The sequence below is a fragment of the Ambystoma mexicanum genome, chromosome 8 (assembly GCF_040938575.1).
Source record: "Ambystoma mexicanum isolate Mex_15411 chromosome 8, UKY_AmexF1_1, whole genome shotgun sequence".
Taxonomy (NCBI): domain Eukaryota; kingdom Metazoa; phylum Chordata; class Amphibia; order Caudata; family Ambystomatidae; genus Ambystoma; species Ambystoma mexicanum.
In genome coordinates, this window is record NC_090929.1 from 1,507,834,310 (window position 1) to 1,507,858,569 (window position 24,260).

At 45.0% G+C, this 24,260-nt stretch overlaps 1 protein-coding gene across 3 annotated transcripts in view; it reads right to left on the reverse strand.

Moving 5' to 3' along the window:
* PCGF6 (polycomb group ring finger 6) overlaps nucleotides 1–24,260 on the reverse strand; it is a 583,658-nt gene that overhangs the window by 418,017 nt on the left and 141,381 nt on the right. For all 3 annotated transcript variants that reach the window (XM_069611699.1, XM_069611698.1, XM_069611700.1), the window contains exon 3: nucleotides 19,719–19,815. In XM_069611699.1, coding sequence (XP_069467800.1) covers nucleotides 19,719–19,815 — 97 coding nt within the window. The remainder of the gene's footprint in view (nucleotides 1–19,718; nucleotides 19,816–24,260) is intronic.

Sequence of the window (24,260 nt, forward strand, 5' to 3'; positions counted from 1 at the left end):
ACTGAGCAACGGACGCTGCGTGAGTCTACATGCGTGGTGACGTCGGCGCCGATACGGAGGCCTGCGAGGGACATCGGCTCGAGGGACGTCGACGCACAGCGCCCTCTACTGAAAAAAAAATTCCGAGGCCAGCAAGCTGGGAGATGATCTATCAAAGATAAGGAATACGTCGGAGGACACAATCCCTTCGAAGGGGTTTATTTATGTCTGGTTGAGCCAGGATGGGGGCTTGGGTAAATCTTTGTTTTAATTCCGGGAAGGCTGTTTCTTGAGCAACAGACCAAATGAATGGTGCGTCTTTCTTCAGCAGAGTGACAATGGGATGCACAATGTCAGAAAATGTGGGAATAAATTTCCTGTAAAAGTTTGCAAGTCCCAGGAAGGATTGGATCGGTTTTACTGTGGTAGGTGCTGGCCAGGAAAGAATTGAGGCTACCTTGGCAGTATCCATTCCAATTCCTTTGGAACTTAGTACGAAGCCAAGGTAATGAACGGTCCAGACATGAAAGAGGCATTTTTCAGGTTTGGCCAGGAGCTTGTTCTCTCTTAGTCACTGAAGTACGGCGTTTACATGTTCTTGATGGACTTGGGGTTCGTTGGAACAGATCAGTATGTCGTCCAGATACACTATGACGAAAAGAAACACCATATCCGAGAAGACTCTGTCCATGAAGCGCTGAAAAACCGCAGGGGCGTTGGCTAGGCCGAAGGGCATGACCAGGTACTCAAAATGACCAAAAGGTGCTCTGAAGGTGGTCTTCCACTCATCCCCTTCCTTAATTCGAATAAGATGGTAGGCACCTCGTAGATCGAGCTTGGTAAAGATTACAGCACCTCGAGCAGCCTCCAATATGTCAGAAATAAGGGGTAGAGGATACCTCGGTAGTCCAAACAAGGTCAGAGTTCCTTAGTGTCTTTCTTAGGCACTAAGAACAATGAAGCACCGGCTGGGGATTTTGAAGGACGAATGGTTCCATTAGCGAGATTAGTGTCCAGATATTCTTTTAGGGCTCTTTTCTCTGGTTCAGATAGTATAAACATTCTGTCGAATGGTATCCCTGCCGAGTCTTCAGTGTCAATAGCACAGTCCTCAGGTCGATGGGGTGGTAATGATTGGACAATGGCAGTTCAAAACACATCAGAATAGGATTGATAGATCTCAGTTACTTGAGTAATGTTGGAAACACACAATGGTGGTTGCTCGGGATTCTGGGAGTCCACTGGAGGATCTGGCACCAAGCCTTGAGACAAACAATGGGTCAAGCAGAATTATGAACCTAGAAATAGGGATCCAGCTGACCAATTGATATACGGGTTGCGCTTCTGGACTGGAGCCAGGGCATGCCTAGAACCATGGGGTAATGTGCTGCTTTTATGATATCAAAACAGAGTGTTTCTTGATGGTTATTTATTGAGAGCAATAGTTTCTTGGTTTGGTGGGTAATGGGTCCGGATGATAATGGTTTCCCGTCGATTCCTTCGACAGCTTGAATCACGCTTGTTTTCTCGGGGCCCATTCATGATCTATAAATACTCCCATGGCACCGCAATCCACTAGAACCAGGATGGGAAAAGTGTCCTTTTTGGTGGATGACAAGAATGTTTGCAGAACCACCATAGTATTCTGGCAAGGACAAGTCAAGGAAGGAACAGAAGAGGAGCAGATATCTTTCTCCCGAAGCTGTGCTCGGCTCAAGATCGGGAGCTGGCGCTTCACGAACGCCGGGGTGGTGCTATTGGGCTATTCCTTACAAGATGTTTATCGGAAGCACAATACATGCAGAGTTCGGCATTGATTCTACGGGTCCTTTCTTGTGGGGAGATCGGATGCTGAAAGGAGCCCATCTGCATAGGTTCTGGATCTGAAGAGGGTTGAGTGGATGTTTCTTTAGGGCTAGGGTACTCCATGGTTGGCTTTGGGCTTGTGGGTTTTGTTTTTCTTTTCTCAGCCTTTCTTTCCTGGATTCGGAAATCGATCTGTAGTGACAAATCCATCAAGGCCTGAAAGGAACTTGGACGGGCCACTCTGGCTAGCTCGTCCATCATTCAGACCTCTTCGAAACAGGGTGAAACTAGCCTCCTAGGACCAATCAGCCTCTTTAGCCAGTTGCTTGAAACGAGTCGCATAGGTAAGCATATCTTGATTTCCCTGTTGGAATTCCAGTAGTCTCTCCTGGGCGCTATGAACGAGTTCTGGCAATCAAACACGGCTTTGAAGGCTTCTAAGAATCCATCGTAGTTGTCCAGGAGTGGGTCTCCTGCGTTCACCAAGGGGGTTGCCCAGGGTAAGGCATTACCAGAAAGGTGCGATGTCATAAACCCCACTTTAGCCCTGGGCATGGAAAAATAGTAGGGTTTAAACGTGAAATATACCAGGCAGGAATCGAGGAAGGAACGCAGGGATTTGGAAGAGCCATCGTACTTATCCACTATACCCCCCTACCAGGGCACTTTCCTTGAATGCCGAATCCCGGGACAATACAAGTTGTTTTAGGGCTGCATTTTCTGCCTTGAGGTTTTGAACCTCAGTAGTTAATTCTTGCATTCCTCTCATGAGGTCCTGGACTGCAGCCTCCATGTTAGGCTCGATATCAGGTTCTAGGCACCTCAAACTGTCACACTCTGCCCTGTTTCTCACCTGTTTTTCTCTGGGTTGAGTCTTCTTGGGAGATCTTTCCTTCTTCCTGGTTGTTGTGGACTTGTACAGGTAAGGGCATGTATCCTCTGGGTCTGGGTCCAGTGTGAGGTTCGCCGTCTGCCTCAGGAAGCAGAATAGCATTCAGGATCCAGGAAGGAAGCACTGCGGCGGAATCCAGGAATGAATAGGAGCGTAACTCAGAGTTCGGAGCAAGCGGGGAACCTGCTAGCACGGGACCACAGGCGCGGTCCGGGATGGAAGGAGAAGGGAGCCAAGAATTGCGAGAGCAGTTCAAAGGGGGCAGCCTGGAAGGGAAGGACAGAAGAAACTGGAGAGGGCACTGACGAAAAGGGAGCAGTAACGATAGCAATCGCTAGCAACACGAAAAACAGTGGCGTTGAGATGCGCAGAGCCGCGGGTGCGTGCCTATTTTCTTGAAGGCAGCGCGTCCGGCGTAAACGCTAGAGAGCGGCTTTCCTGTGCAGGCGGCCATGTTGGAAGGATTACTGACCCAATGTTGCGGTGCATTATGGACCATGAAGTCCATAGGGGGCGGAAGTGGCGATTCATGACACATTGGGGCACGGTTGCAGCCCTCCCTGATCTTGAATCACCCCCTTCAGGCCTCTTCCTCAGTAGAAAAGCTGTGAGTGGTGGTACGTGGTGATACTGATCCTGGGTGGAGATAAGAGTGTGCAAGTGCGCCAATCTTTGATTGTTGTACCTCTCGAACCCTTCATCCCAAAGTACGGTTTCTGTGAGCATACGCCGGCCCATAAAGCTCACCTGTGAATTATGGAAGATGAGCTCTCCGTCCTGCTACTTCTGGCAGGGGCGCGTCGAATGGGATCTAGTTACTTCACTGTTCCCTGATAAGGATTAGTCCAGTCCAGCTGCGACTATGCTTCTCCTTATGATTGGTAAGTCTTTCTTGAGCTCTTATGATGCGGTTTGTTCTCTTTAAGGTCCGTATATGTTGCTCCTATTTATGCCGGCAATAATGTCTCTCTTCCGTCTTCTTCCCTTAGATGGAAATGCGGCCTCAATGCAGCTGTGAGACGCGAGACACGGCCGGATGGAAGATGGATGCAACCGCAATGCTTGACAGCAAGTAAGTGATGGTTTAAGGGAAAGCGCGAAGTATGGCGAAGCGCAACCTTAAACTTACTGTTTTTTAGATGTCTAACCTTGTCTTCTGTTTTTCCTTGCAGGCGCTGCCGTCGATGATGGAGCACGTCGTGCTGCAGTGCCAAGATGAAGATTTCAGCGTTCCGGAAAGTGTAAAGATGAATACTTGGTTCGCTGAAGAGATGTACAGGTAAGAACAGCTTCCCCCAGTTGGTAAGTATGCTGGCAGGAAGAAGGATGTCCAGGAAGCAGGATCTTCAAAGGTAAGTCTTACCCCAGGCGACGGTGAGTGTTCCGCTGCTTGCAAGTGCAGAATAAGGTGAAGCATCTGTCTTGAGGATCGGGGCAGCTTATATAGCTGAGATCGGGGGAACGCCCATTAGGGACGGCTTACCAGCCACACCCTGCCACTCCTAGAGAGTGAGCACGTGTGAAGGCAATCCATTAGCAGCCACACCCAAGAATACACTTGGGGCTGCTTAATGGATGGAGTGTTCAAGGTTAATGCATCCTGCTGAATGGATGGAATGTTCAAGGTTAATGTAAGTGCTCTGTCCATAATAAAAGCTTTCTGGTGTTAAATGGATGTTCTTGTTTACTTTTGTTCATGAGCCTGGCGCCAAAGGCGCCAGGACAGTCTCCACCCAGGTCTCCTGTGCATGCAACCCCTGCATGCCTGTGCCCTTGACTTCATGAGCATGACACTATGTTGATGCAGGCTTCGTCTTTGTATAAGAAGAGACACGATGAACCATTCAGATACTTCACTTCTCCACTCTACATGGAATACTGGTCATGGATGAACCTGAAGTCTGCTCGAGTGTATGATATGTGCAAATTAAATCTGACCTTGCAATTTTGAAACTCTGCCTCAGAATGCTCCATTTTGTTGGACTTATAGCGCTTAGAAATCTCAGAAGTGGTCATGCAGAGGTCTCAAAAAAATCCTTGCACATTCATTCGACAGTAGGAAAAGTAAAAGAAGCTTGAGCCTGACAGAGGAGGAGCCTAATGAATGCGACACAAAGCTTGGGGAAAGGAACCCTATGAACTGTGATATAAAAAGGTCCAAGCTCAACAGAGGGAGACCTTGTGAAATTGTACTTGGAGAAGAAGCTGAGCCGTGATTGTGAACTGTGGTAATTTAGTTGAACTGCCAAAGAAAGGTATTGACCTGCCAAAGAAAGGAACTGATCGTGGTAGGCCAAGCGGACCCAAGTCCACAATGTTTGAACTGCATCTGCGTGTCTGGAGCCAGAGTGTGTCACCCAAGCCAAGTGTGACACTTCACACATGCTATCAAATGTGGGGAGAGACGGTTGCTCAGCCACAATTTGTTTTTCACACTGATTTTCTTTTGACCCAATCTATATCACTTCACCCATTTGTTATCTTAGAGTAAGGGCAGGTATTAGGTTTTTTTAGCATTGGCCATTATTATTTTGACAAGACTGACCAGGACTGTGTTTTCTTTAGTTTATGGTTGAGATTACTCCCATTTTAGCATTAGGGCAAGTTAGGAGGTCTCCCAACCCCCCCATTCAAAATATATAAATAACTTTTTTGAAACTTGAAATCTTGTGTCAGCGTCTACTTGTGGCACCATGCCTCCCTTACAAGAGACATGCAGAAAACAGAGGCAGCCGTGTCCTTCTGTGGAACTTGATAAGATGTCAATGCGTAATTCTACTTGTAGAGCGTGTGATGTCATATACACTACACTAGCAAGCAAATGATATATTTACTGACAAATCAGAGGAACTGTATGGTTCCTCTAGACCTGCCTGACGAGCCAGTAAATATATAATTTGCTCGCTAATGTAGTTACAATAGGAATCATAACCGAATTATGTATTCTACCATTGACAAATGGCCAAACTAGTAAACTATTATCACCTTACTGTTCATCGACATATTTATTTCTGTTTACTTTTAGTCTAAGCGGGGAAGGTGTCAAACTCGCACACATTTTTTCATTTCCATACAGTATAGTATATAAGTTCAGCAATCAGGAAAACTTGGCCTGAAATGGGATATTACAGCCCTAAGTATGGCCGCCAAATCAAAGTAACTATCGCGAGAATTGCATACGCCATCGCCGTTACGCAACAGGATGATGTCATGCGCTCCACACTTAGAATTACGCATTGAAATTTCTGTTTAAATAAACTTCCTAGACCGGTGACCGCGATTAGGATTACAATCGCAGTGACGATGTAACGAATACCTGCAGATTGGGAAACCCTGCAGGTAACCGCCATTTGGTCATTTCATTTAAAGGGAAGGACACAGAGTGCCTAATTCATTTAATTTTAATATATGGGTATATCATATTCATAAAATTCGATCGGTATGATTTTCCTTTACAGGCATTAGAGATCTAAATGGAAATCGCTAGTTAGGAGGCAAGACGCGGCAGAAATTGAATGATTAGCTCAGAATACATACGCAATGGTGAGCAATGTTATATTACTCTCACCCACGCATATGCACCCTGCCAAGCATTAAAAGCACCATAGTGCGTGAAGGCATTACACTGGGAGATCAAGATTCTAACTACTGAAAATATATAAAATCAACAGGGGCATGAAATTACGTTGGGGAGATCACCTCACAATATCTAGTTTAAAGATTTGATTGAGACTACGGACACTTAATATATTATTAAAGAATAATATTTTCAATTAGACCTTACCATTTTCAACTACACAACGTAGTGGCAACAACTTAATTCTATAATAAAGTAAAGCTTACATCAGAACCGTACAACTTCATGAGTTGAAGTAGTAACTAACATGTGTAGGTGCTGTTTTCTCTCTCCTTCCAATCCGTCCCAATACTATTCCTACATTTTCTGTCTAATTATGCAATTTCGTATACATGTCCATGCTATATTAATTTGTATTTCAATGTGAGCGTTTTGTAAAGAGTCAATTTGACCCGTTATTACTTTAACCAGCCCAGTTTTTGAGAAAGGCACTGGTGGCCGAAACACATGTGAAACCGAGAAGAGCTCAATAATTTAAACATTATTTGTTTTGATGAGATCACACAGATTTAGGATATTGTCGTAAATGTTCTAAAAAATGTAAGAGAACAAAATTGAAAATAAAAACTAAATCATTCTAATAGAAATGTGGTTTCTCTACAAATAAATAATAGGCACAATTAAGCCTTAGAAAATAACTACATAGAAACACATTTTAGGGAGCGAGAGGCTGGCCTGACAGAAAACAGGAGCAGTTTTCAAAAGGGTCAAATCCTCTTACCAAAAACAAACCACACTGGCATTACATTATTTAAGAAACTTCTAAACAAAAGGACGAAAATGTCTCTTAATGTGAAAAGAACAAAGACCAAATATTAAATTAAAACCCTTAATCGGTTGGCTAAACCACATTTGCTTTTCTTTAGGCAGTTGAGGTTCACAAACTAGAGAAAGACTTAAGACCTCCTCTCAAGAGAGCAACCTAAACTGTTGTCAAGGTTAAACAAAATAAGACTTAACTCAAGTATAATTTTCTGTAAAATTGATGGCAAGCGCTTCCTTGACATTTACTTTAGGAACATAACTTTAATTGAACAAGGGACACTGGAAAAAAGGCAGAAGCCATGCCTGAAAACACTAATAAAAAAATAAAAATTCAAGTGTAGCTTTATCATGTGTGTGAGGAATTGCACTCGGGAGACAGGCGAATGCTGAAAGAATATTTATTTTCTTTAGTAAGGCAGTAGTTTTCTTTAAGGAAAATAAAATAAACAAGTCCTTCCGGTTTGCTTCACCGGTGTCTTGGCTTCCCAGAGTATGTTGGCCTTAGTCCCAACTTGGTTCTATCTCTTAGTATCCGGATAGGCCCACCACTCCGATTCTCCCTCCTCTCTCTTCTCCGTATCCTGTGAAAAGAGAACAACCCATCAGAACGGCTTGGCGTGCTTTTATCATAACAGATGGGTTCAGGCCCTAACCAATCATTGAGCGTCCAGCCCAGCCCCTTCCTATTGGCTCTTGAGGCTTTATCCCACCTCCCTTAAAGGACGCTGTCCCGGCGTGCGGCCATTCCCGTCCTTGTTGTAATGTACGACACTCGCGTCGGTCACGTGTCCGTGGCCGCGCCGAGTATGGGCATGGCCGGATGCTGGGAGTTTTCCTCCCGCTACGGGTAGCCCCGGAGTCGCCACGAGGAGCACGGCGGTGATGGGTCGGTCGCTTCTCCCCTGCATCCAGGAGCTCCGGTGAGCACGGCACACCCCCATCCGGGCCGGCTCGAAAACCAGGTAAGCAATGTGCGGTGTCACCGCGACTGTTGGCAGCGGCTCCCCTTCCCGCTTTCGTAACTAAGTTAATGGACGGGACCTGCTGGGAGGTCCCGTCACTAAGGACCCCAGTGTTCTTGGGATCGGGTGCGTTTGGTCCTCGCCGCGGCTCCAGCCGAGGCGTGTTTGATGCACGCCACGCGGCTCTAGCCGAGGCGTATCCTCACAATGTGCTATATTAAATTACGTACCCATCCATTAGGTGTTTTAAGGAGTGCCACAGGCCACATCTTAAAGCTAATTCTTGTCCAATAGATGGTGTGGAGAGTTGCCTGAACTCCCAATCCTCGAATGGGGGGCATGTGAGCTGTTAGGGACTGGCCTGGTCCAGCCACTTCCCATCTGACCCCACCGCATGGATGAGAAGGGATCCCGCATACTTGCTCCTGCCCCCAGAGACAGTATAGCCCCAGCATGTGTGTCCAATTACAGGAGTTGAATCCACAGGACTAATATTTAGAAAACCTTGCAAGATACAATAGTGATCTGGGGACCAGAGCCACAAACAGGCTACCAACAGGGACAGGGAGTTTGCAAACCTACAGTGTTTGTGAGTCGTGTTGAAACCAACACCAACTTCTACCTACAGAAGGAGAAAGCAAGTTCTTGCGGAACCCAATGGCCGAAGCACCTAATGTTTTCCGCGTCTCAACAACCTGGGATTTAGAGATGCCGAATTAGGGAGTGGGAAAACACCCAGGGAGATGTCGATCCGTTTGGGATCTTGCTCACTGGTGTGTGGGGTGCCGCAGGACCTCCGCCTGGTCTCCCATTCTTTCTAAAATGTATATTTGGTCTTTGGTGCGTCTCATCCGCTCCTTTGTCATCAGGTGCTAGTCATATGCCGATGACAGTCAGATCCTGATTCGTCTAGAGTTTGAGCAGGCTGAGATGTCATTGCGCCTGCATCAGTGCCTGTCTGCCCTGGGAGATTGGATGAACCAGAATTGGCTTGAACTTAATGGAGACAAGACAGAGGCGTTGGCGGTGGGCTCTCCTCTCAACCCTTCACTCTGGGGGTCATCCTTCTGGCCTTCTTCTCTGGGCCCTCTTCCTGTTCCGGAGGTTAGAGTGAAGAATTTGGGAGTGGCAATTTCTGCCACTCTCTCCATGGACGCACAAATATCGGCGGTCTGTCAGGCTGGCCACTTTCATCTTAATATATTGAAAAAGGTGCTTCCATTTCTACCCCGGAATATCTGGCCGCCAGTGGTAGCTGCCATGATTTTGAGCAGCTTGGATTATTGTAACTTGCTATATCTGTCCCAACCTAAAGGCACTATCCAGCGGCGACAGCGCTTACAAAACCTGGCTGCGCGTGCAGCCACCGGATCCCCTTATGGTGCCCATATGTCTCCAGGCTTGCGTTCCCTGCATTGGCTGCCTGTGGCCCAACGCATTAGGTTTAAGGCACTCTGCTTGGTTCACCGTGCGCTGCACAACCTAGGGTTGGAATATCTCTGGGCTAAATGAATCTGCTATTTTCCCAATCGGACATTACGTTCGGCCTCGGCTGTTGGGCTGTGCGTACTGTCCTTCCGTCGCTCTCGAATTGAGGTCCGGCTTTTTCGGTGGCCACGGCTCAATTGTGGAATGACCTCCCACTAGCACTGAAGAACCTATCAAATCATTTGGCATTCAGAAGGGCCTTGAAGACTTACCTGGTTTGAAGTCTGTTACTGATGGACATGCCAACATTGCCTCCCTCTCTAGCGCCATGATACCTTCGGGTGACCGTGTGCTTTACAAGTTGTCATAATAGAACATCAGAGTGCCACTGCCCAGCCTCCTACAGTCAAACCACCAAACATCTTGATTTGAGAGAAATACAAATTCTTGGATTCTATTTTTAAGCCAGGGTGTTTGTAAGGCCATGTGTGATACCAGGTATGGTGTAAGTGATCCAGAAAATAGAATTCACCAAGTCAAATAGTTAATTAAGGTACAACCTATTCATTGATAACAGGTGGTGTAACTTCCACGTAATTCATAAAAACACACTTTGAAACCACAAAACACCCACGCAAACTTCCAGAGACAGAAATTACACCTTTGTATAAGTCAGAAAAACAAAACTAAAATTCTCAATTTTTTTTCTCACGCACTTCTACACATTATCCATCTAATCACCTCACTTCCACTCTCAAATTTTAACTTAAGCACTTCAAATAACACACTCACAGCATGATTTTACAGGTGTAATTTATGACACAGTAGATCACTTTTCAGCAGATGCCAAAAACCTAGTGAATTCCAGCAAATGTACACCATAAATGTCTGCCATGCACACCTATATATATCCTCAAAAACCAGGCCACACCCCAATTTCAGTTAAGTCACAGCTAAATGTATGCAACAGAAGATCCTCTGCATAACCTTGAAGAGGAAGATCCTCAGATTCACCAAGCTTCTTGGCCTTCATTAAAAAATGTTAAACCCGATTAGTGAATTGGTGAGTTATGCAGCAGAAGATGCACCATTTCTTTTTAGTGTAAGCCATATTTGCACCTTTTTGGTCTTAGGCAATCAGCCCCATACATCAGTGGAGAAAGACATTTCTTTTTTAAGTGACTGTAAAACAATGTAATAAACATTTGCAAAGCACAAAAACAAGGATTAACATGGTGTTGGAATTTTGTTTAATATATTTCCAATTTTGCATAAACAGTAAATTGCTTTGTAACCTTAAAATGGTTATTTCTAAAAATGTGCTGAACGTTTTTGTTGGTTTAACCTTAAAAATTGTTTTCATTGCACAATTGATCTCCACTGGTGCAGGAAGGAAAGAACCAGAAGACAAGCCTTGCCGGTCTACACCCCCACCCTGTCAACACCAGATTCACCACCTCACCTCTACATTTCAGGAAGGAGATTAAGACCATCCTCTTCAATGAATGGCTCCTCCTGAAACCTTGTTCCACACACCCTCCACTCCCCATCTAACGACCCAACCCGAGACTGGTTGATCTGAACCCACCCAACCCCCTGTATCCTCTCGGTTGCTTGTAGATCATGCGCTGCCAAATTGCCCCCTCCCCTGTTTGCACTCTGCATCATTGTATCTCTGCTTCCCTCAATCTGTACCTCCCCCTATGACTTCTACAGCATTCAGTTGCTTCCCGAAGCTAGGTCTGCGCTCAATAAATTAGCTAATAGTACATTGTTTTTTCTCCACCGAAAAAGGTTCAAATCCATGTGTAGGATTGTTATATATTAGTATTAAGCTACAAGTTACACAAAGACATTTAAGCAATTAGACATGATGCTACATGTGTGGGTATGTGATCTACTTCTCATGTGTGTGTATATATATATATATATATATATATATATATATATATATATATATATATATATATATATATATACACACACACACACACACACGTGTTTGTGTGTTTTGCTGCGTACGTGAGAGCATTGAGCATGGAATTTGTTTTTTTACTTGGCCTCGGTTTGTGTGTACGGTTGTGTAAACATGCAGTTTTGTTTCTGAAGTGTGACAGGGGGTGGGCGGCGGACGAGGGTAGTTGGGACCCCCGTATTCGGTCGCCACTATGCCTGGAGCCATGTATGCACATTGGAGCCTCCTCCTTTGACCATATGCCCATCAGCCTCTATCCTGCCCAGATCTTTGTCTTCTCTCCCAGGTGATTCTCAAGAGACTCCAGTGATCAGAATGCACCAGACTCTTCAGACACTGGGATGGAGAACAGCTTGTGGGAAGCTGAAACGTTTAGAGAAAAATTACAGTGCAACTGGGCCCAACAGAGGAAAGGACTGGTTACTCAAATGAAAAAAGAATAGGACTCCCCCACTCAGGAACAGAATGGAAAACCCAACAATTATCCCACAAACTGCAGCCTGGCTACAGGGGGTAACAATGGGGTGGCTGCAGCAGAGCAATGGCTAGCAATAGACTGCTCACGAATAGTGGAGTCATGGGAACACTCCCCAAACCCAGTTGGACCACTAACCTACTGAGTGAAGGAGAGCCACAACAAAATAAAACAAAAACCACAGGGGCAAAATAGAGACTGAAAAGAGGGTGGGGCTATAGATTGTTATGAAGTCCTCCAGGGGGAAGTGCTGTCATCCAATGGGAGAGCTCAGACAGAGGTTGGCCCAGGGGAGCAGCTGTCTCTGGTAACCAAAAGGAGCAAAGGGAATCTTCTAGGCAAAAAGGGGGGGGCCCGAAAAAAGCCAGCAGAGTCAGGTGGCAGCGAGAGGTGTTTGGGTGAAGTCTGTGGAGCTGCAATGAGGAGATAAATCAGGTGGAGGGAGACTTGGAGACTGAGTGTTTGGAGGGAGTGAAGGGAAGGTGTTGAGACTGAAGGAGTGGTACCAATCTGGCAGTTTGTATGGGAGTGAGAGAATGTCTGAAGTTAGTTTTGGAGGGAGAGCAGAAAGTGGGGGGTTGGGAGTAGGGGTATATGAGTGGGAATCGAGATGCAGAAGGGTAGAGGCAGCTGTAGTGTTGGGAGAAATCATATTTGGAAGGAAGCGGATAATATCAGGAGGGTGGAGACAGGACAAGTGGCAGAGAGTGTTAATTTCAGGATACATCGTGTGGGGAGAGACAGAGGAGGATGGGGAAGAGAGGAGATAGGGGAGTCGAGAAAAGGTTGAGAGATGGTCATCTGGAGGAAAGGGCACCAGGACAACCACACTATCCCGCTAGGTCACCTAGAAAGTCTCTGTGGGAGACAGGGAGATGGTCACAACCCTTAGGCCCTCGCTCCGGCAGAGATAGACCAGACAGTAAGGGTACCCTGGCTCTCGTGAATTAGCACTACGTTATGACCTGTGGGTTTAAGGAGACTGTGCTACCGAGGTGGGAGCCTTCTCTAAGGTTAAGCTGTGCAGGGAGACATAGCCACAACTGCCTGTTTTCATAGCTCAATTTTTGCAATAAAAAACTGAAAACATATTCGATTTTTCTAGAGACTCATTCAGGCCCTCGTCACATAATGTGTCGTGTGTGCATTTTTGGTGGGTACTTTAAATGTGCGGGTAGGTATGAATTGTGCCGTGTGTGTTGATGTATTTGTGTGTAGTGTAATGCAAATATTTTGTGTTTGTGTGATTAATGTTTAATCTGTCTACATTAGTGGCATATATTTTATGTGTACCGTAAACATGACCGTTGTGCGAGTCTGCCTGTGTGCCTGCGCATTGGATTTTCAATGTGTTTGATATTTTAGTCTGAATGGGTTTTTGTGTGAATTTGTGGTTTGTGTGTATTAAAGGGAAATATATGTTTTTGATGTTTGCACTTTTGCCTGGACTTTAATCGTGCATGTAGGTACGAGGTATGACAATTATTCCGTGTGTATGTTTGTATGTAGCCAGGCATGACCATCGTTTTCTTCGTGTGTGTATTGATATGGAATATGCTCGTTGTGTTTGTGTATGGCACATGAGTGGCATATGCGAGTTGTTGTATGTGACTGTATGCCATAGGAGTGTCTGGTGTATTGCATATGAACATACTACGTACGAAGAATCAGTGTACACCACATGAATGTTTGGCAAAAATAATAATCATAGAAAATGCACATGTCCTATATGTCTCCTAACACGTATGAATATATATTTTTTCTTCTTTTAAACAAAACAAGAAAAAAGTTCTGGGAGCCCCTCTACCTAGAACGAACACGGCCAAAAAACCTTTTTTCTCGGAAGGTGCCCATTCGGGACCACGTTTTAGCTTGCTGTACCCTTCACAGACGAGAAATATCCCTTCGCATAACTGTCTGGTCCCACCCACTCGGGCAGTCCAGCACCGAAATTCTCCTCTGAACAAGTATACCAACAGCAACCCGACACACGTGTTTCGGCATCAGGTCAAGCTGTGCCACTATAAACACAGTGAGCAAGGGGTCCAAGTCTGGATTACCCTGGGTAACTTCGGTATGAAAATTCACATTAAAGACGGACTAATGTGGCATGTACCCAATATATCTGCTATAGGTATTCAAACCCAAAGTCAGTCCCGAGTTTCATTTGAGTTTTCATATGTATATAAGGCTTATGAGATGTAGATTTCCCACATGTAGGAAAGGTGAGGAGCCAGGAATGAGACGCAGACACAGAGGAGACATATTTTGGTTATAAACTTGTATTAAAATAAGTGGGTTGGAAATGCCTCACTATCCCGATTCTAGGAGAAATTTCCCTAGCTCAAACTAAAACCAGAGTCTGTGCAGTGTCAAGATGTCCAAACAAAAGGTCCTTCCTGTGTATGTAATCCTATTCTGGCCCTCACATTAAACTCTAAAGGTTTAAAGGGGGTTATTTCTGGACTATTCCAAGTGCTCAAATGTTCAGGTTCAACACAAAAAGTTCCAATTCAACAGAAAAGCTTTTTTCATGAACAATCCTCTTTTCCCAGGGTTTCTCTTTCTTCCCTAGGCTCCTTAAATTAACTTTTAGTTCAACACTTGTGGGGAATTGCTCCCTTACCCAAGCGTTCTCGTCCGTTCATACTTTACAGTTCATTTAGTGATATGTCTTTTCCTAAGTACTTCCCCTCTTTATAGTTTTTCAATAGCCTATTGAACCAAGGACCTTTCTTTGCAGGTCTTTACAATATTCTGAATTTCAATCTCCACCGGGGCATACTTCTGCCAGGTCATGTTGCACACTTGTTTCACCTTCATCTGGTGTACTTCCTACCAGGACTTCATTACTTAAACATAAACCTTCACCTGGTATACTCTCCGGCCATGACTTTATTGTATAAACAGTTTGTTGCACAATTCCTTAACTTCATCTGGCCTATTCTTTTGCCAGAACTCTGCTACTTTACAGATATTCAACTTCACCTGTTATTCTCTCATCCAGGGCTTTATTATATACCCACGCTATTGCACAAATCTTTAGCTTCACCTGGTGTATTCTTGTGCCAGGACTATATTACATGAACAGTTCATTACGCAAATACTTAACTTCACCTGGTGTGCTTAATTTCCAGGGCTTTCACTTCTGGAACACTTTTCTTTCACAACCTTCAGCTAATATAGATGCTTGCCAGGTGTTGTCATATGCGTTATTCTTTCCTCCTGCAATTGAGGTTTAATAATCCATTAAAAACTTGCATACTAAATCCTCTGGCTTCTTTAATGATTTAATTGATTTCTGCTTGTAGCATTCTTAAGAAGGGTTTCCCTTTATTTAACCACTCAGTAACTCATCTGTGTCTTCTAGGTTCACCAGCTATTTCTGTTGTTGCTTCACAGCAACCTGTGTTCCAGGAAAACCCTGTAACCATTAGTTCTTCCCATGGCTTACTTGACGTCTGTTGTGCCTCTTCTTTCCTCTCCAACTCACTGTACTGTTCTCTGGTGCGCCTCCTCCGGCGATGCAGTCCCGTGGTGTCAGTTTTCGTGATGCATGGTTTCCACGGCTTTCACCCTCTAGGCAGTGGACTGCCCGCACCTTCGCTTCTCTGTTCCTTCGTCGGGTCTGCCTCTCCGACCTATCCATTGCGCTACTCCATTCAACACATTGCTGAGTAAGCTTACGGTTTAGGAGGGGATTCAGCGTCTGCAGCTTTCCTCCCCCTCCTGCCTGCTGTCAGCTGCGACAAGCCCCTATTTAAACTTCCCGGTTTTCTTACTCATTTCCTAACAACTTGACCGCAACGTTCGCTGCCCGGCCCTTCTAATTATCCTTACTCAGTCACTCTTCTTCGTGTCGGTTTTCTAATTGGTTTCTCAATGACGTGGGGGAAGTGGATACTGAGTTTCCCGGGGAGTGACCTTCACTACTCCCTGCCTCTTCCTTGTCCTAGCCAGTAGTATGTTTTCCCTAATGGGAGTTTGGGGTTTAAACACCTTAGCCTTGTAAAGCAGTGGGGGATAAGTGTGACAGTATGCCATTAAGGCATTAGGGACTGAGGAGATCTCCCTGAAAGGGAAAGGAGGGCATGTGGTTTCCTCCAAGGACGTCATTGGTTTCCCTGAGAATCACCTTCCCCCGGGTGGTACTCCCTCATAGCCATCCCAGGGGCAGGATCAGGTAGCGGCTGCAGTCCTCTGGCCACCTGGGAGAGGGCTATCCCAGTGATGATATCCTTGGATTCATCACATACCCTTCCCCTAATGCCGCTGGTTCCCGCAGTTTAATGGAAATGGGAAAAGGGAGTCCACGCTCTACTGTGAAACAATAAGGCTGCATATCTAGGAACCAGCGCATGACATGTGCATCTTAACGCAGATTCATTAATGTAAATAGGAAATGATCAGTGACTAACCTGAATTTCCTACCAGTGAGATAATATTTCAAATATGAAACTGCCCATTTTATAACGAAGGCCTCCAACTCAATGGTGGCATCGTTTTTTTCTCTATAGAGAATCAGGTGTTCAATGCCATCATGACGTTCGGATAGAACAGCTCCTAATCCCCCATGTGATGCATCAGCCTGCAAGATAAACTCTTTATTAATAAAGTTGGCCACCTTCAACACTGGCTGATTACATACAATATTTTTGAGTTTTTCAAAACAAGTCTGATATTCAGGGGTCCATTTAATTTTCTGGGGTTCTGCATTTTTCAGCTGATCAGTAAGGTGTGAGGTGAATAGTTGGGAAGAAATCATCTCGAAGTTGGGAATAGTTGGGAAGAAATCATCTCGAATACTCCATTGTACCCAGTTAAGCCCTCCGATTTATTTTGTTTTGAGTATTGGGGTATCTTGTGCTGCCTTTACTTTCTTATTTCGGAGCTAAACTTCCTGTTCCTCTTCATACCATTAGCACAGTTCAGAGGTGTTTCAATTCTATTTCTGTCCTACTGTGTGGGGTTTGGGTTTCTCCTCATCTCATTAATACAGTTCAGGTGAACTAGGATTTCAATTCTATTTCTCTCCCCTTCTGTGGTTTTCCTGTTTCTCTTGATCTCATTACTACAGTCCTGAGAAATCTGCTGGTTTCCAATTCTGTTCACATCAGTACTGGGATGAGTTTCCTTCAACTTATACAGAGTTCCTTTTAACCTTGCGGTATTCCTGTTTTACCTTCTGTCTTCAGAGGTAACTTCCCGGTACCTATATGACTTTGGATTCTCTCTCTCTCTGCTTCTTAGTGCCTCTGTTGTTCACTTTCTGCAACGTCCATTTCATATGCGTCCCAATCTCACCTTCTGTTGCCGGGATTCGCATCGGGAGTTGCTTCCTCCCGCTGGTTCCATCAGCGTCTTTGTGCAGGCTGGCTCCCCTCCACAATTGCTGCGTGGTCACGCCACCACTGAACTCTTGGTTCCAATTTGTTTGGATTTCCTCCTTTATCGCATGCCAGTCTCCTAGCATTTCTGCTTCCACGCTGGAGCTGCTCTGGTTTATGTGGGCTCTGCGCTCTACAACCACTCCGCCTACTTCTCTGTTCTGTACAAGGGGCTTCCCCTGGTATTCTCTGCTTTCCACCTGCTCTCGCTGGTTCTTTGGCTTGTCATCCCTTTTCAGCATCCTCGTCACAGTCCATCAGAGACTCTGATTTAAAGGGATATCCTCAGTTTCTTGTTGATAATATAGGTTCACTTTATCTTCATGAAACTGATATGGTTCTGATGTATTAGGCAGGGCCATATAAGTCATCACGTGTAGGGCATCCCCTCCCTAGCCTCATGGGGTGAGGGGAGTACCCCACCACCCATTGGGGAGAAGGGATGAATTCCCTCAATTCGTCACACAACCTAAAAGCCAACCTAAAAGCCTACCTCATCGCCTTGGAGTCACCCCCTTAACATATCTCTCATGCCTTCTAGCTACAAATGTTCCCTTGCTTCTACCTGGCTCTGTCTCATTTTCTCTGCCTCCACTCTAGCACTTCATCCATCATTGTCACATCCTTAACACATCTAGCCGTACCGTCTAGCTACACTTATATCTAATGTTGATTGTCCTTAATCTTTGCAAGTCCACCCATGTATTGTCCCCGGTGACTGTTCAATGTACTCCCTCTCCACAACCTGGCAAGAATGTCACTCGTACTCACCCCATTGTAAGACGCTCAGTGGTTCCCATCAAATTGGATTGCTTATCTATTGTACATTCTTTTGTGATAAAAAGAGGATTGTTCCATCCTGTACATAAATAAAATAAAGTGGTTAAAAAGGAGCCAGTATCCTTCACGACTTCTCTAACCTTCTCGGAGAGCTTACAGTGTTACTGAAGCCTTTCAAACTTTAAATTTTACTATTTAAAAATCGTTGACAAATTGGGTTAAATATAAGCAGATCTTACAAAGAAATCCCTGGTTTAACAGAGGCTGTCCTATTGCAAACATTTTTATAACAATACTTTTATTTGAAGGACCCTAAAAGAGAATTTATTTAAATCATTAAGATTGTGTAAACTTTCTGGATTCTTAAAAAGGATCATTATTGTAATAGCTAAACTTGCTGCAGAACGTAACGCTTCTTAGGAAATCTGACATTTCATATAGTTACATAAACTATTCCAGGAAACTTCTTTAAGGTTTCATACACTTTCACTGGCTTTCTACAAGGAGTATTGGGACACAAATATTAATAGTTGCTGTGGACGTGATGAAATGCTACTTGAGACCGGCATGCAGCGAGTACATTACAATTATTTCATGCTTGTTCATGACCCTTTATAGTTTGTCTCTGGAACTTTTTCTACCAGTTGTAATAAGAACTAGAAATAAAGGCAGAAGGAAATTAGCTAACCAGGAAATTGATCTTAACAAATAGAACATTATATACACACACATTTATAGGACTTTAATTTAGGGTTTCTTTAGTTTGACTTAATATTCTGAATTAGTTGTACACGTCACGGTCATTATATAATCTACATGGTTTTTCACCACGTTTTTCAATTGGATCAATTTAATCAAATAGCGGAAGCACCTTATTGATCAAAGCGTGGAGAGAGACACAAAGACAGACCCACCCTGATGAGAAGCGTAGCAGGGAAGGCACAGAAATCTATAAGGTGCACAAAGCTCCAAGCCTTGAGAGTTCAACTCAGACTCGAGGTGTGGTACAGGTCCAGTACATGGTTACCAATCTGGACAAGAGACCACAAGAGGAAGACTCTCCCACAGTAAGCAAGCTACCTAAAGAAACCCATGAAAGCAGTAAAAGGAGTGAAAGAGATAGAAGGAACCTCCTCTCAGAGATTGAGGGGGGAGACGCCAAAAGCCCAAAGGAATTTTAACATATATAGTTGTGTTCTTAAAGTTATTTTCAGGCAACCCGCCTACTTATTTCCCCACATCTAGACTTAAGTAACAAGCTACTGTGAGAGAGTCAGACCACGGCTTGATATGGGACTGAATACTTTTTCTTTGCTTTGATCTTTGGATACCCACACATTTAGATGCAATACCCCATTCTGGATAAAATACAGAAAAGGGGAGGGGAGAACCTGGGAGTCCCTTCGAGAACCAGTGTATCCTTTATTTATTCTAACGTACTTGTGTTTTATACAAATTAAAGTCCAGAGACAATCTAAAAGAAAGTACTTTTGAGAAGGAGTCTTGTGTGTATATATACATATATATAGCCTTTTTCTTACCCTGTGCATTGTGTGACAAGTGTTACAAATAAATGCAAAGACATTTGAAACAAGAAAGCTGTAGGTACTTTGTCTTTTAAAGAAAAGTTACCGGATGTTATAGAGAGGCTGTGTCTGATGGACGACAACATTGCACCTAGGACATCGGTTACTGTACCAGAAGTGCCTCACAATGCAGCTTTTGCAAACTGTAAAAAGAAAGAGTGCAATTAGTTTTTCTTGAGAAACAGGTTATAGTTAAAATACATTATTTCAAAAAGGCCCAGATAGTTTATAATTTTTCTTGAGAACCACATTTTCTGTTTGGTAGGAAGAGTCGTATACAAATTGACAAAATGTTAGGATTGCACGTCATGTGGATGTCAGATGTGTGGTGTTCTATGTAATAGCTATTAGTTCCCCACCGATAGCTCCAGTTTACTGGCTGATGCAAAAGCCAGGAGCTACTTTTAGCTCATGTGCAGTGCATCCATTTTTTTGTTTATCCCCGTCAATGTACTAACAGAAGGCTTTGAGCAGAACATCACAGATACTTTTCCTATCGTAAGGTGCCTGTCCAAATTACTTCAGCTCTGCTTTTAGGTCATGTTAGGGAGAATTCTCATAAATGTGCCAATTTCCTCCACCTTCAAGACACCCAGCAACTTTGCTGGATTTTGAGGACTTGATTTTTTTAACCTCGAGAGAGTGCGACCCTTTTTCCCCACTCTCATGCATTTTAATGTGATTTTGAACACAGTGTTTCTTTTGGTTATGGAGTCTGACAAACTCCATAGGCATCATCTTTTACATTGGGTCACACAGCACCTTCAAAGGTTTAAATACCTTCTCTTGGATAAACTACTGTTTCCAAGAGCAGTAAAGTGAAATTGACTTTACTTACATTTGTAACTGTCTAGACCCAGCACACACTATCTTACAATAGGGTGCTGGAGGGGTTGTCTAGCTTCTCATGTAACATTTTGTATGTTACCATTTCCTCACTGAATGGCTGGTGGAAGTGGTTTAGTTTTAACTACCGTGATGTGCATTTACCACAGGCTGCGTTTGTAGCTGCAGTAAAGCACCCAAGGGTGCCATTTTTGTCAAAATGGCCCGGTCTGCTTCTTTCGCCATTTCTTTGTGGAAAGGTCCTTCTTGAGATTTACTCTGCGTGCCAAACCAGGTTTGGTCCCATTGTTCGCTTTGCCTTTGCCGGGATTCACGAGTGAAGCCCGCCTCTGGCTCCAGGGTGTCTGTGGTAGGCAGGAAGTGAAGGAGGTGCCTGAAACTCCCTGTGCTTAGTCTCCTAGTAGACCCAAATAGATTCTGTGGTGACTGGCCGGCTGACTGTCCGGCAAGGACAGCCACCCTGCTGGGTGACTGGCAGCTAGGCTGGAATGAATGGGAGAGAACTGAATAAAAGTCGAGGCTTTTGGCTTGGAAGGCAGAGTCGACCAATGGACAAAGGAACCGAAAAAGAACTTGAAGAGGACACCTGCTTTAACTCCTGGACCGTTGGTTTGCCCGTGAAGCCCTGCTGCAGTGCTGAAACGCCAAGTTCGCATCGACAGAGAAGCCCCTGCAAGGACAACTACTCCCCTTGAGCTGGAGGGCCCAATTAGCTCCAAAGTAAGCCACCTAGACATCCATCTCGGAGCTGGCTGAATTTTCACAGAGTTGCTGCGGGAAACCGTATAGCCAGGGAGAGGAACACCAGATTGTGTGAGTTGCTTTTAAGCTGGCCTAGAGGTCCAGGAAGCTCCTCCGGACTCCCAGGAAGCGGGACTGACCGAGCCTGAGCAACCCTCAAGAGTGCGGGACCCCAGAAGCAAGGAAAGTCCATCTCAACCACAGTGTTGCTATTTGCGGTAGACGCAAGGAGCTGAAACACTGAACAGCCACTGAAAGTGAAGTTTGCCGGTTGCGAGTTTTGACCGTCCCAGTGCATTGCTGGAGTCCCCCGATATCCTCCGTCTTGTCCCCATGACTGAGGCCCAGGAACAGTGAGACCTGCACAGGAACAGGAGTCATCTGCTGCATCTTTTCTTCCTTTTAAAAGGTACTGTACAAATTCTGAGAGACCTTACCTCTTGCTGTAGAGTTGCTTGCATCTTCTACTGCTCACAAGTCTAAATCAGCTTGTCGCCCCCCATTTGATTCTTATTTTCTCCAAAGACTGCTGAAACATTGTACAAAAACTTTTCCATCAACAGAGGTGCTTCGTCCTATATAAGACTTTTGCCCATTGACTTTGTCTTAGCCTATTGTACTGGATGACTCTTTCTGGGGATCCAAAATTATTTGTCTGCTTAAGAAATATTTGTGGTCTCTTGTATGTTCTAAATCATCTTTTCCTTTGTTTATTTTATTTTTAAATATGTTTTTATTGGCATTTATGTAGATACAACCATGCATTTCAATATTTCGCCTTCTGTCCAGGTCATACATTTATACCAAAATGTAATAACAAATAACGACAAACAACTTCCTACATGTGCCATATGTTGTGTTACAGCGACCGTTGGGGCAGGCGCCACAGTGCCTGGGGCTCAGCTCTTTCTCCCACTCTCCTGGTTTCATGAATGACAGTTATTGGTTAGATGCGGTTAAGTGACTGTCCGGGCAAGAAGCAAGTGTATCTTACTCTATGTGTCTTGCTCATGGGGGTTTGTCGTCAGAGGGGTGGAACATGTTCCACACCAGTGCCTTCCATGCAACACACTTATCGTTGCCATCCGACTCCGATCTGTTAACCCCTTCCATCCACACCTTAGTTTCAGCCTCTGTCCCCCTCTCAAATTCCCTGTGCCATTTTCCATATTGTGGCCCGAGCATTTTTCCAGGACATGGAGATGGTTCTCTTGGCCAATATGCATGCCATGTCCATAAACCTGGTCACGTGCTTGTATTTGCCGATTCTGGTATAGGCCTCAAGCAGGCATTCCTTCGGCGACCACTCATTCCTTGCTACTCCAGCCGCTCTGCAGGCTTGCTCTATCCGTGTCCAAAATCCTCTCACACGTCCGCACCCCGAAAACATGTGTATTAAATCAGCTCCCTCGCCTCCGCACCATGGGCATTGTGAACTTGCTTTCTTGTTAAATGTGGCTATCCTGTGCGGGGTCATGTATGCGCAATACAGCACATTCAATTATATCAGTTTGAAAAGGTGGCTCCTCGATACTGCTTTGGGTTAGCCCAGTATTCTCTCCCATTCTTTCTCTGTTATATTTGTGCCTAGGTCTGTCTCCCATTGCCCTTTCAATGTTGTGCTCTTGGGGTTGGGTGTGTCTATTAGCATACTGTACAGCCTGGAAAACGGCCGCCAGCCATCGTTCAAATTATACATCAGGGTCAGTAGTGGTTCCGGCTGCAGTTTTTCTGGCCAACCCTCCCACCTTTCCTTGGCCACCTTCCGGACTCTTTGGTACCAGAGAAACTGCCCACCTGGCACCTCTTCTTTTTCTTGCATTGAGTCAAACTCCCTGAAGACCCAGTCTTCGTGTGCATCTCCCCATGCATATATTCCTTTCACCTCCCATCTTCTCACCACTGCCATGTCTGTGCTATCTCGACACGTGTCCGCCGCTATTGGCACTTCTGGAGAGTAAGGGTTTACGAGTTTCAGTAAGGCTTGTGCCCTCCTCCATATTTTCCTTCCCAGTGTCACCACCATTGGGGTGTGTTCCATGCCTCCATATGTTACCCACAGTATTTCTTTCTGTTTAATGGGAGCCACCAAATGTTGCATTAAGCCAGTCTCTGAGGTGGACTTGTCTGCCAACCATTTAACCACGTGACTGAGTTGGGCTGCCAGGTAATATCTCTCCAGGTTTTGCAATTTCACCCCCCATCCCCCTTTGTCGTATGGTAAGTATAGCATTGTTAGTGAGAGTCTGTGGCGGGCGGTGCCCCACAAAAACACCCGGATCAGCACTTCCAACGATCGGAAAAAAGACACTTTGACATAACAGTGCACGTTATTGAAGTAGTACAAGAATCTTGGTAGGATGATCATTTTGGTGATGGCTACCCTACCTAATAGTGGTAGCTTAGACCAGAATGTCATGGACTTCTTCAAGCCCTGCACTACCTTCGCCGGGCTCTATTCATGCATCTGTTCTGGTGTATGCTTTATGTTTACCCCTAGGTATTTGAACAAGTCCACCTCCCAGTTGAGTCCCACCGCTGGTAGTGCATTGGCGCTCCTCCCCCTCAGCCCAGCTATCGGGAATATCCAGTACTTGATCTGCTAAAACTGATTCCTGACACTTTAGCATAATTATCGAGTATGTCTAAGATTACTGGGGCATTTAGATGCGGGTCTCTTACATATAGTAGCACGTCATCTGCATAGAGCGATAGCAGGTGTCCCACTCCCCTGACCCAGACGCCGGCGTTGAGGTATCGTTTCCTGAGGTACATCGCTATTGGCTCAAGGCCCAGCACATATACCTTTGGGGACAGCAAGCAACCCTGTCTGGTCCCCCTTTTTATGTCCCAGATTGCAGACACCAACCTCCCCGTTTTTACCCTGGTCTTTGGTTTCACGTACAGTATCCAAACCCATCGAATTAATCCCTCCCCAAATCCAAACTCCTTTAGTGCCGCCAACAGCCACTCCCAGTAGATTGAGTCGAACGCTTTTGTG